This window comes from Trachemys scripta, chromosome 1 (assembly GCF_013100865.1).
Source record: "Trachemys scripta elegans isolate TJP31775 chromosome 1, CAS_Tse_1.0, whole genome shotgun sequence".
NCBI classification, from domain to species: Eukaryota; Metazoa; Chordata; order Testudines; family Emydidae; genus Trachemys; species Trachemys scripta.
Genome location: NC_048298.1, coordinates 163,990,428 through 164,003,999, shown reverse-complemented (window position 1 = coordinate 164,003,999; position 13,572 = coordinate 163,990,428). Strand labels below are relative to the sequence as shown.

The window sequence follows — 13,572 nt, the reverse complement described above, 5'->3', positions numbered from 1 at the left end:
CTTAGAGACTAACAAATTTATTAGAGCATAAGCTTTCGTGGACTACAGCCCACTTCTTCGGATGCATATGCATATGCATTCGAAGAAGTGGGCTGTAGTCCACGAAAGCTTATGCTCTAATAAATTTGTTAGTCTCTAAGGTGCCACAAGTACTCCTGTTCTTTTTGCAGATACAGACTAACACGGCTGCTACTCTGAAACTTCTTTTGCTGAAAAACATCTCACCAACCTTTCCATAGAAACTTTCAAAATCTCTAGATATAAAACCTGGTACACAGCTGTATTACTGGACTCGAAGTCAAGAGTACTAAATTCTATTCTGGTCTCTCCTATTGACTTGCTTTGTGTAATCTCTGACTAGTCATCACGTAACCTCTTTGTACCTCTGTTTCCCCATCAGTAAAATGGGGATAACACCTCTACCTCAGAAGGATGTTGTGAGGCTTAACATTTTTAAAGCTTGAGGGAGCTCAGCTAAAGGCACTGCAGGCATAATATTATCTTCTGCAATGTTTTTCCTTCAAATAATAATTTTGGACAATTTAAAGGGACTGTAAAGCAAGTATAAAAGAGCAAAAGACTGCCTTATCTCCAGATTCCTAATCCCCTGTTCCAACCTTCTAGACATGCTGTTTTCTCTCAAATATTCCTTTCACACAACCTATTCCTTAAATACTAAAAATGCTTAGACCCAAAAGTGATCAAAGTCCCATCCTACCTCCCTGAGATGGGTGTCGGGGAGAAGTGCACAGAAAGGAAAGGGGTTTAAGTGAGAGACAGAGAGGGAGACTGATTGCCAGACTTTGTGACAAAGTCGTACTGGAGAAACCAGGTGGGTGAGCTAACATATTAGACTGAGACAAACTTTTGAGCTTACACATACATTTCCCAGAGCTGAAGAAGAGCTCTGTGTAAGCTTGAAAGCTTTCAGAGTAGCAGCCGTGTTAGTCTGTATCCGCAAAAAGAACAGGAGTACTTGTGGCACCTTAGAGACTAACAAATTTATTTGAACATAAGCTTTCATGGGTAATAAGCTTGTCTCTCTCAACAGCAGAAGCTGGTCCAAAAAAAAAAAAAATATTACCTCACCCACCTTGTCTCTGTAATACCCTGGGACTGACATAGCAACAACACTGCATACATATGTATCTGAAGAAGTGTGGGGGGGGTTACCCACAAAAGCTTATACCCAAATAAATCTGTTAGTCTTTACGGTGCCACCAGACTCCTCATTGTTTTTGTGGATACAGACTAACACGGTTACCCCTCTGATACCGCATACATACAAAGCCCTATTGCACACAGAGGGCAATGCAGCTGTTTGCTGTTCTGTGTGAGGTGACTATCAACACCTAGCCTCCCACTATCATTCTGTAAAACATCAAGAGCTGATTACAGAAATGCCTGTTGCTGACTGGCTGCAGTTTTTTTGAGACAGAACAAAAAGCCTGTCCCAAAGAGCTTAGTCTTCTAGACCCAAAATATTTCTTAAAATATCACAAAATTGCCTTACAAAGCATGGTTTTAAAAATATATAAGTTTGGGGGTTATTTGTTTCCCCTGGGATTTTTGAGCCTTTATGACACATTCAGGTTATACAGTCAAGCTCTCCTCCACAATCGTGAGGGCTAGAAACTTTTTAATCTTAAAATACAAATAAACTGAGATTTGCAATCATTTGACTCCAGGAGCTGGGGCTTTAAGTAGCATACCAGAGAGCTGGCAACTTTGCAAGGAATGGCTTCCACCACCATCATGTTTCCACGCTGGGCACAGCCTGAAAATTCAGTAATGTTCCTGGGGGTGTCCACGCCCCCCCCGCTAAGATGGCTGCTGTGACTGGCCCTCACTACTTCCCGGACCATGCTTCCCCTAACGTGCCTGGAGCCGTGGCTGCCATGGTGTGATGTGTCTCCCAGCAGCTTTGACACCTGGCCGTATCCGCTCCTTGCCTGGCGGGGTAGATCCCCTCCCTTAGCAGCGCTGAGGTATTATATTACCCCGCAGGCTCGCTCCTGGCTCCTCCCAGGAAGCGTCCTTTGCCCTCCCAGTCTCCAAGCAGGAAGCTGCAATCTGCCGTGTGAGTGAGATCTGCGGGGCTACAGCGCATCCTCTCTCCCAGAGGCGAGCCGGGACTGGAGGCTGCAATCCCTGTCGGCGTGTTCTTGCAGGTAGGTAAAACGGGGCTGTGGAAGCGCGCCCGTGGCGGAGCTGAAGGCGCGCAGGGGGAGGCGTGCCGGCATTGCCTCCCGAGGCTGGCTCTCATGGGGGTGAGGCAGCCTGTACGGCCAGCATTCAAAAACCACCGCAGACCCGCCCCACGAGAAATCACTCTGCGCTTCGAAGCCATGTGACTTCTAGCAAACACATTGTGTTTTCAGGATGGGACTTCTGAGAGTGGCACAGCGACCTGCAAACTGGCCCCTGTGACCTTTCCAGAGTGGGAATTCATCCAGAACCCAGCTGAAAAAATGAGGGACGTTTCTCTCGCCCCCCTCCCCGCGCCTTTCCCTTTATTACCCTTCCTCCACGGTGCTCCCAAGGATGCCACCCTGTTTCTGTGCCTCTTTCCTGAGGCACAGACCAGGAGTGTGACCCTCAATTCTTGCACCCCTTTTGACGTTTTCCATTAGCCTTTCCTGTCCCCACTCCCTCCTGCAGCCTCCACCTTTACACGGCTTGTCCCCCTTCTCCAGGGACCATCTGTCCTCCTGTCCCTTTGCAGATTTCCGTTTGAACCCCCACTCCATGTTTTTTATCTCACTAGCACTCCAGCAGGCAGCCCTCTCCTTCCTGGCCCCCCTCTCCATACACACCCCAGCAGCTCCCCAATTCAGGCACCACCATCCTGCCACAATACAGCAGGATTGCTCCCCCGATTACTGCACCCTTTTCTGGTCCAGCAGCATGGTCTAGCATACCCACAATCCTCTTATTTTTGCATCCTATCCCCCTAGCATTTTCCAGCAGGCCGCTTCCACCCCATTCCTTCAGCATCTCACCCTAGCATCTGCTAGCACTCCACCTGACCTAGCAAGCTGCTGCTTCTATTTTCCACTGTCCCCACTCAGCTAACGGGGGAATTGCAATTCTGGAATGCCTCATACCCCCTGCTTCACCCCCTTGCTGAATTATAGCCTCCCATCCTTACAAAACCGTGGGAGTTCGTTCCGCAAGCAGCGTGGGACTAGAGGATCTAGAGATATCAGTTTGCTGCGTAAATGAGACTGAATCTCCTAGTAGCCAGTAATGGAGGCTAGAATGACAAGGGATGGTGCAGAGTAGAGACCTGCTGCTCCTGAGTCCAGCTCTGTGTAAGCTTGTCTCACTCACCAACAGAGAGTGGTCCACTAAAAGATACTACCTTGCTCACCTTGTCTCCCAAATACAAGAGTAATACTTGCCAGGCAGACTTGTGCTATTGAAGGATATACACCTCTACCCCGATATAACGCCGGAAAGCAGCGCTCCAGGTGGGGAGGGGCTGCGCGCTCTGGCGGATCAAAGCAAGTTCGATATAACACGGTTTCACCTATAACGCAATAAGATTTTTTTGGTTCCCGAGGACAGCATTATATCAGGTGTACTTTTCCCTATGGCAAAAATCTCTTTCAGTGGGAGCAGAAAGTGAGCATTATTCAGTGTTGGGAAAAATATACACACTATAATTGGATTGCTTCCTCAAAATCTAAGCTTTGCCCTGTAGTCCCCAGGGTTCACAGTGTGGAGAATGGAAATGTTACGCTGTCCATTTTCCTGCCGATTCCAGGCTTCTAAGGATAGAAAATGGCTTGCTGAAAACATGGATCTCCACAGTAGAGTAATCCCTATAAACCAAAAATATCTTGGCTGAGCCATAAAAAGTACATGTAGCTGAGTGGAATTAAAAGCAAAATGATAAACATTTATTAAAACTCCAGCTATGAGAGTGGGGGAAAGTTTACAGACTCTTACTCTCTCCTTGGTCTCCTGGCTCAGGACAGAACGAAAACACCCTAGAATATGCTTTGCCAGTGGCACACAAGAGTACTAAAGAAAGGGGGGAGCGGGGGAGCCATAGGATTCACTATCTTTGCCTCCCCTGAAGAGAGTGACACTTCATTCTCTTTTCCTGCTCCAGGTTGGCCAATTAGCTTACTGTGGATCTCTCTGCTGCTGTAGCACTGTTGAAGGTTGAGTATGATGGGCAGCCCCTCCTCTCTGCTGCTGCCTGATTGCTTATATTTTCATTCATGGTATTTCCATTGTAAGCTTATATACTTGTTAATATCCAATAATACGGCCTCTGAATACAAGTATTGCCTGAATGTTGGGGTGTTTGTCCATCCCTAACTAATTTTTTTTTTTTAGCAGTCCCAGCAGTTACAGCCTTTGGATCCAGCCAGTAGTGGAGCTGTATCTCCTAGGAGATACTCTAATGCTTTTTAAAAAATACTACTGTAGACAGGGTAAGTTTTAGTTATAACATGTTATGGTCATGGTGAGCCGTAGGACTGCCCACTCCTCCCTTTGGTTTTCTTCCTTCCCCATCCTCCTTTCTCTCTTTGGGACTTTTGATGTTTCCCTCCTTGCCTTTTTCTTGCCATTGTGTCTCATCTGTTCTTCTCTGCAGCAACTCCCAGTTCCTGTGCCCCTCCTGCTCCTCTCACTACCCCTTGCTACTTAGCAGTGGGATTGTCCTTGGAGCAGCAAATACTGAATGGAGAATGCTTGTTTTAGGTACCATTGGCATTTTATGGTGTAGTTGTGCTGTCCTAGCAGGGCTTTATGGCAAAGGGCTGATGGAACTCAACAGGGATGTCATGCAGGAGAACTACCAGAATCTCATCTCACTAGGTAAGGAGTCACCTTTTTTATGAGCATCTCTGAAGTGACTTCATTTGCTCCAGCACAAGGTTCTTTCCTGGGGGTATCAGACCCTTTAATCCTCAGAACCTGGGTGCGACTATCACCTCCCATTTAGAAGGATTTTCAGAAGTGCCGTTGACAGCCCACTCCTGTCCTTGTCTCTAATGCCTGAGCATACAAACGTTGCTGGAAATTCCTGGGTTTGCAACACACTTCTACCTGGGACTGGCGCCAACTTAAAAAGGGAATCGGGGATCTCTTGCTGGCTTTGTATATAATATCATTCTCCCATTAAGAGGGATCCTTGAATCTCTTACACGGATAAAACACATCTACCATCAGAACCGTTATCTCCCAAATGGTATCCTGGAACACTTTCCCAACCATTCAGGTGACTCATCCCTTCCAGACTACTGCTTTGTTCCCTCCCCTCCCCATTAGAGCAGCTGGGCTTAAAAACATCGTTTGTGACAAGCATTGGTTGAATATTTAACAAGCCATGATGTTTTCTTTCTCATGAGCAGGTTTTCCAATTCCTAAATGTGACATGGCCTCCCAAATGGAAAAAGGCAAAGAACTATCTGACTCAGGTCACCAGGCTTTCAAGGAATCGGAGATCTTGAAATACACCCCCACAGGTGAGGAATAAGCTGAACCAACTTGGAAACACTCAATGAGTGAAGTAAAAGAAGTTGGAATTCCAATAGCTACTGTGAACTCTTGGTTCTGCCTCATGTCATTTTGTTCCGTTTTGTAATTAGGAGAACTGGTTACAATGTAAGAAAACTATCTCCAGGGCAAATATCAAGGATGGCTTTCTGCCCTTTCTGACTCACTTCTGCTAGTATTGTCTACCCTCACCTGTACTCTGAGTGTTAAGAAGAGTGTTAAGAAGCTGAACTCATCCCCTCCACTCTTATTTGGGAAAGACCTGACTTCTGATCTTCAGCAGTAGTCACGAGTCCTTTGCAAGTCCTCTTTCCAAGGCTTCCTTTCTCCCAAGCACAGGGAATAACCATGTCTGGAATAATCTTCTCTTCGCCAGGCGATCACAGTGGAGAGGAGGAGATTTCTCAGCAGGAAGATTCTGCAAGCATGGAACTGCAGCGGGTGTTTTCAGTGAGATCCGGAGGAGACCTATCCCAGGGCCCTGACCTGGGGAAAGCCCATGTGAGTCAGCACAACTCAGCAATGCCACAGAGAGAGGACCCTTCAGAGAGGAAACCAACTGAATCCACTCACGGCGAACGAGACCTCCAGGAGCAACGAGAGGACGTCGTCCCCCGACGAACACCCCGATCAGAGAGACCAACCATATGTTCTGAATGCGGGAAGGGCTTCAGTCGAAGCATACACCTGATCCAGCATCAGAGAATGCACACGGGGGAGAGACCCTTCAAATGCACAGAGTGCGGGAAAGGCTTCAGCCAGAGCTCGCACCTTATTCAGCACCGGAGAATCCACACGGGCCAGAAGCCCTACACATGTCACGAGTGTGGGAAGAGCTTCAGCCAGAGCTCCAACCTTATCAAACACCAGAGGATCCACACAGGACACAAGCCCTACGTATGCACTGAGTGTGGGAAGATCTTCAGTGATAGCTCCACATGTATAAAACACCAGAGAATGCACACGGGAGAGAAGCCATACAAATGTCCCGAGTGTGGCAAAAATTTTAGCCAGCGCTCACACCTCATCCAGCACCAGAGGATCCACAACGGCGTCAAGCCCTACACGTGCATGGAGTGTGGGAAGAGCTTTGGCCAGAGCTCCGATCTGATCAACCACAGCAGGACCCACACCGGGGAGAAACCCTACAAATGCACTGAGTGTGGGAAGTGCTTCAGTGGGAACTCCAATCTGATCAAACACCAGAGGATCCACACGGGAGAGAATCCCTACCACTGTGCTCAGTGCGGGAAGTGCTTCCGCTTCCAGCCACAGCTTGTGCGGCACCAGAAACACCACGCACAGTAGGGACCACCATTGCTGGGAAGAGGGGGAATACAGCCCTCCTGTAGGGAGAAAGCCAGCTGAGCATTGCGGTGTGATGTGGGGAGGGAGCACGTCCTTAGTGTGATGATGGTTCGAGCCATTGTTTGGGAAAGGGTATGAAGCACCACAATAGGAGGAAACTGGGAAGAGTTAAGTATTCAGAGGAATCATGGCCTTTTATTTTTAGTAGTGATAAGGGTAAAACATGGATCAAATCATAACGCTTTCTCAATACATTGATCAGGCTTTGGCATCCTGGCCCGACTTCACCCTGGCCTTGTGGCTCCCTTCAGAACCCAAGCTTCTGTTTCCCACTTTCTGGTACATTCTTTAGATATTAGTTCCTATCGATTATATTTATTTAACCCCACTCCCCCAACCCCACATTGTGATAGTACTTGGGCCATATCCTTGGAACTGTACTTGCTGAATAAATGGTAGTGAAATTAATGTGTCTGTGACAAATACGCTGCTGTTTGACAACTTAGTCCATGAGAGCAAGTCAATTAACATCCTAATAGACATTTCTCTTAGAAAGATGCTTGCTCAAGTGCCCTTGTGGGTGGCACTTTATGAAAATTATAAAGGTGTAATTAGTATGTAGGATGAATTTGTTTTAACTGTGATCTGCTAATTGACAATTGGTGAACAGGAGGAGGATGACATGCATCGAAAAAAAATTAAGCTATTTGTCCAACTTTAATTTGAAACTAAATGTGTTCTTAAACTTTAACATGAATTTTAATTTCATAATTCTGTTTTTTTTCCCCCTTGAATAAATCTGTTTTTAACTTAAACCCCCATGAATCTGGAATTGTCAATTGTTATGGTGAGGAGATTGTGATGTATATTTCTAAGGCTATGTCTACACTAGCACTTTTGTCAGTAAACATTTTGCTAGTCATGGGTGCAGGGAAAAAACACTCCCCTGAGCGACATAAGTTACACCGACAGGAGTTATGTGGACAGTGCTATGTCAGTGGGAGACGCTCTCGTGCCAACATAGCTACCACTGCTCGTTGGGGGTTGTTTAATTATGCCGACGGGGAGAGCTCTCTCCTGTTGGCATAGAGCAGTTACACAGGAGACCTTACAGCGGTGCAGGTGCAGCAGTACAGCTGTGCCGCTGTAAGGTCTGTAGTGTAGACATAGCCTAAGAGTAGTAACGTGCTGTGATTTTTAGTTATAAAGTCACGACATGAAGGAAGTTCAGATTTTCTGCACAGGAAGATGCGGGGAAGCAGAATTGTCAGAATGGGGAAAGAACTGACCACCGAGTATGTTTTCCTAAAGCATTCTTTGTGAAAGGGAAAACTACAATGAATATATCCTCCTCTAAAAGTGATGCTGGTTCAGACAAAAGCTTGGTGGTACTGGGTAGGGGTGAAATTGGCAATAATATGGAAGGTGTTAATACCTCTAGCTCAAAAAAACTCTGGTAAACAAAATACCTCTTGAGATGCCTGTTCCATTCTCAAAGCCAAATGGGGAAAAAATTATTCCACGATTTAATCTAGAACGAAAGTGATCAAATATGTTGTGTTGTAAATACACACACAGAAAATCTGAATGTAGAGATAGCGATAATGATGGGCTTTTAAGACAGCAACCAACTCCCAATGATAGGAGGCTGGCAAGGGCAAAAAGCAAGGGGTGCCATAAGAATGGTGATCCTGAGAAAAAGTGCAAGCCATGAAATGCACACAATGTTACTGAAGCTATGGACTGCTTAGCCAGAGGCAGTAACACACTTGTGCTGTCAGGCCTAGGAGAGCGTCCATTTAAAATATTTGTCCTTGTTTCTATGGATTTTTTTTGCCTGTTTAAGAAAGAGTTCTCTTGAAATGTTACAAAAAATTGAGTTTGCTGTTTGTACCGGTGAACAAACATTGACCGACTATCCTATATCCTTACATTAGGGAGACTTCTACCAGGCTTGGACCCATTGCTAGTATTCTCCACGATATTGTGGCATCCTGTACCTCTCCAGAACTGATGCTGTGTTCCCATTCTAATCTCACAAATGTACTGATCCCGAACTGCAGTCATTCTTTGCTTCCACCAGGAACTGGATGAGAATCTCTCCTCCCCCATTTGAATGTCTGCCATAGGTGCATTCAGCCTTGTCCCCGAAAGTAGTCCCATTAAGGTGTTGACTTGGGTACCCAAAATCACTAGTCACTTTTGAAAATGTCAGCATTGTCGTTCATACAAACTGTGTCCCAAAAGTCTTACTGTTCCCTAATAGCAGCAAAAGAAAGTGGCTGAAGATTGACAGACCTATAATTTCCTCATCTTCCCATTTACAGTTTTTTTTATATTGGCACATTAGCTTTCCTTCAGTTTTCTAGGATTTCCCCAGTGTTTCAAGACTTACTAAAAATCTACATTAGTGGTCCAGTGAGCTACTCAGACAGCTCTTTTAAAACTCTTGGATGCAAGTTAGCCAGACCTGCTGATTTTAAAATGTCTAACTTTAGTAGCTGCTGTTTAACATCCTCTGAGATACTAGTGGAATAGAAAGAGTGTTACATATAACTGCATTGCTTTTTTCCCAAATACAGAACACTTCTGCCTTTTCTTTATTATTACTGATAATTCTGCCATTTACATATAGTAAGGCACCAATACTTTTGTTAGGATTCTTTTTGTTCCTGATATAAAATAAGTGGTTATGACAGATTTTCCCTTTCCACAAAAAGAAAAACTTAAAAATAAGTGTGATGGATGGCTTAGGAGAGTGGAAATGGAGCCTGAAATGAATGGAGAAGCTGTGAATGTGGCTGAGGACAGGAATTTGTTATATTTATGTATAGGGAATGATCCAACTGAATGTAACTATTAAAGGGATAAAGCATATTAGCCAAATGCCACGACTAAGTGATCCACAGTGAAACAGCTAGTGTTCACATTAGCTAATGGTGGTGGTGTTTCAGTATGAACATACCGTTGAGATCATTGGTATTGTGCTATGCTTCTACTAGGATCTGTCACTGAAGGTACTCACTGAATCTTGCTGGATCAGGCCCCTGACATATTGTTTCAGTCTGGCTACAGTTTGGGGAAGACAGCACTGCAGAAGGTTTTCCTTAGGACCAGAAATGCTAGAAGCTACTTTTTCTTGACTTTTTTTTTTTTAATAAAAGCTGCTGTTCTTGAGAAATATTAAAAATTCCAAGAATCCCTGGAAAGACTCTAAATCAGTGCTACGTAATTCAAAGATTTTAAGGCCACTAGAGTTTGCAAATCCTTATTTGAAGTCCAACATTTTCACAATCCCCTTACATTTTTTTTTACTCTTAATCTAGAGAAAATGTATCAATTATAAACATATAAAATGTATTGGGGGATAGGGGGTGTTGGGAGGTTGACAGAGAATACTGGACCGTCAAGGGGAAGGGTCTGCAGCAAGTGGGAGAGCAAGATTCTTTCCTTTAGACTGCAATAAAATTTTCAACACCTTGCAACAGCCTCCACCCTTCCCCGATTGCCTTTCATGACCCTGGTTGTGAAACACTGCCTTCGTTAGACCTTCTCTGACCCTCCTGTCCAACACATGCCATGATGCAGAATCTCCACAACCTGTAGATCAAGTCCCCCGTCTTAATGAGCCACCAACTACAGTAGTTGTTCAGTGAGCAGAAGTAGATTAGTAACGGACACCACTGATTTGGTTAACTCAATGTAACTTCTCTGTACACACACATACCATACATCATTTGAAAGCTTATTATGCCTACTTTAATATGATGTATGATATGGTGCTGTCAAGTGGGGCCATTACCATAGAAATAAACAATGACCCCATCAAGTTGATAAAATGACCACTTTGAAATATTTGCATTCGTTTCTGTTAGTTTAATGACTGTATTATTTCAAGACATAAAATTGGATTTCTTTGAGAACTCAAAACATCACAACAACAATGTAAAGGTAAACCAGAAGCTAATAAATAAATGTGTACCGGTATCATTGAAATGTAATAGCACTTGTGACATTTCTAGTCAACATAATTATCATCTTGTTCTTCATTATGATCTCTGTCGAGAGTTCCTGGGTTACCACAGTCTTCATTGCCTTGGCATGTACCCAATTCTGTGCAACAAAGATTGTTCTGACTACAGACAGTTGATTGTCCAGTAACCTCTATAGGTACAGGCACAAATAAGGTCTTGTAGAAGCTCAGATGCCATTGGGCCCTTGACAAATACAGGAAGTAGTTTGTCATCCACATTTTCCCATCCATGTTGCAATGGAGATCCAATATCTGGTTTACCTATATGCCAAGGACATCCAAATCTTTGTTTGCCAAGATGCTCTTTAGACATGCACTTAAAAAATGCCCTCACATGGTGAGCGTTTAGCCATTAACTTGTCTTTTTTGACAGACAGATTGAAGCTCAAGCAATTCAAGCCTCTGTGGGTCTCCTTTTCTTTCTTGCTCTGGTCATAAAGCACTATTACCAACTTCCTTGCTGCAGCAATTGTGCCTTGTCCATCACTCTCTCCCAATTTGGCAAGATCTCTGAAGTAGTAAGCTCCCTTTGTTTTGACATTAAACACAGATTTCTCCCCCCCCCCCAATACCAAATAAGGGTGACACAGTGTCACATTCTATTAATGCGTGTACAGCAGGAAGTATGTTGCAGAAGTCAGGAGTGAGTGTCTCACAAATTGCGTGTGCAGGTATGAAGCAATGCTTGTCGGCTGTGCCGGTAATGGTGCCTGCTTCAATCCATGTGTTATCTGTGTGTTCCTGTAAGTGTGAATGGCCGTCCTCCTCTGTCAATCTCTGAGGGAAGCCATGCCTTCTCGTAATCGCACCCTTGTGCACTCACTCAGAGGGGAATTAAATGTCTTTAAAGCTGAGGCCACCTAAACTGGGCCAAGGAGCAACAAATCTAGGTGCCCAGGTCCTCAGGCAGGGTGGAGCACCACCCATTAAGGGGCTCTGGCCTGCAGTCAAGGCAGAGCAGCAAAGTCTATAAGCCCAGGCCCTTAGGCAAGGCAAAGCGCAAACAGAGGGCTCTGGCCTGCAGTCAGGACAGAGCAAGAACAAACAGTGGGGCATCCTGGCTTTGGCAGATTGCCGACAAACACAGGCCTCATGTCCTAGATTGGGGAAGCTGCCACCCTAAGGTTGGGATGGAAGTGGGTAGGGGGACCCAGGCCCACCCTATTGCACCCAGCCCAGGACCCTAATGGTGGCAGAGTGGTCCGCCACTGGGTCAGCAGGGATTTGCCTGCAATACACTGACCTAGTATCATGCCAAACCCCCAACCAGACTGTTGTCTAGTATCCCTGGGCTACTTCCTACTTTCCCCTTGATGGGTACCTCCATCAGGGCCGGCTTTAGGAAGTGCGGGGCCCGATTCGAATACCCGGCGGCAGTCCAGGTCTTCAGCGGCATTTCGGTGACAGGTCCTTCACTCGCTCTGGGTCTTCCGTGGCACGGAAGGACCCACCGCCGAAATGCTGCCAAAGACCCAGAGCGAGCGAAGGACCCACAGCTGAAGACTCAGAACGAGTGAAAGACCCCCGCAGAAGTGGCGCCGAAGACCTGGACCACCGCCAGGTGAGTAAAAATTAAAAAGGCATCTAAGTTAGGCGCTCTTCTTTAGGGCACGGGGCCCGATTCGGGGGAATCGGCCTAAAGCCGGCCCTGACCTCCAGTTCCATGGGTGTCCTCCATCTCCCAGCAGTAGGTGGCCAGAGAAAGCCCCAGCAGCTCCTCGGCATCTCAGTTGATCGGCAGCTCTGGCAAGTCCTCGGTACGGCCAGGGTCCTCCTCGGGCTCCAGCAGCAAGCGGGATGTGTCTGTCTCCCTCAGCTGCTCCAGCCCAACTGAGCTACAGGGCCCACCTTTTAAACTTCCACTTCCTGTCCTCCTCAGCTTCCGGTGAGGCGGGCATGGCCTTCCAGGCTCTGCAACCCAAGGGGCAGGTTGTGGTCCCTCCTTGTCAATCTCTGAGGGAGGCCATGCCTCCTCATCACAGTTCCGTTTTTGGTAAGTAGTGAACAGCAAGGACCAAAACATCTGTATCAGGTGACCTAATTACTATGATTCCTTGACACAAAAGACTCAAAAGCCATACTGGCACATACAGCATGCAGAAGCATCCTCCTTGTATCTGCTTCCTCTTGAGTATTTTGCATTGCAAGTTGATTCTGGATGTATTCCAGGTTTGTTAGATAAGAGACTCTGACTGCTAACCGGGGAGAGTATCATGTTTCAATGGTATTTCTTGTGATGCTGAACTATCTGCAGACTGTTCTTGAAATACCACTTCAGCTACTGAATGGAAGGTATTCTTTCCATCAGCAGTCTCTGTGTTAATGTCTATATTTTCGTCTCCTTCATGGATGAGATCTCCACCAGCGCATAGGTGCTGGAACCAGGAGTGCTGAGAGTGTTGCTGCAGGCCCCACCCCACCCCCCGGCTTGAAGTGGTTTCCATCATATATACAGGGATTGTTTGGTTCAATGGCTTTCAGCACCCCCATTATACAAATTGTTCCTGCACCATTTGGAATGAACACATCTCCCTGGAGTCTTTCTACTTCAGTTTTTGCACCTTGGCTCATCATAATTAAGGCTAAGATTTAATCACTGGTATTTTTAGTTTAAGTCATGGATAGGTCACAGGCAAAAAACAAAAAATGATGGCCCCATGACCTGTCCATGACTTATACCATAAATACCCCTGACTGAATCTTGGGGGGGGGTG

General features: G+C 45.8%; 1 protein-coding gene and 1 long non-coding RNA gene across 2 annotated transcripts in view; both read left to right on the top strand.

Annotated features, from left to right (window-relative positions):
* The first annotated feature begins 1,236 nt into the window (after nucleotides 1-1,236).
* Nucleotides 1,237-2,560, top strand: LOC117888443. Its single transcript, XR_004648334.1, has 2 exons — nucleotides 1,237-2,171; nucleotides 2,382-2,560. It is a non-coding gene; the product is annotated as an uncharacterized LOC117888443 (long non-coding RNA).
* A 1,894-nt stretch (nucleotides 2,561-4,454) lies between these two features.
* Nucleotides 4,455-13,572, top strand: part of LOC117876689 (zinc finger protein 436-like) — a 21,673-nt gene continuing 12,555 nt past the window's right edge. Inside the window, 3 exon segments of the mRNA XM_034769027.1 lie at nucleotides 4,455-4,836; nucleotides 5,373-5,486; nucleotides 5,894-6,822. Coding sequence (XP_034624918.1) covers nucleotides 4,557-4,836; nucleotides 5,373-5,486; nucleotides 5,894-6,822 — 1,323 coding nt within the window. The 5' untranslated portion in view covers nucleotides 4,455-4,556.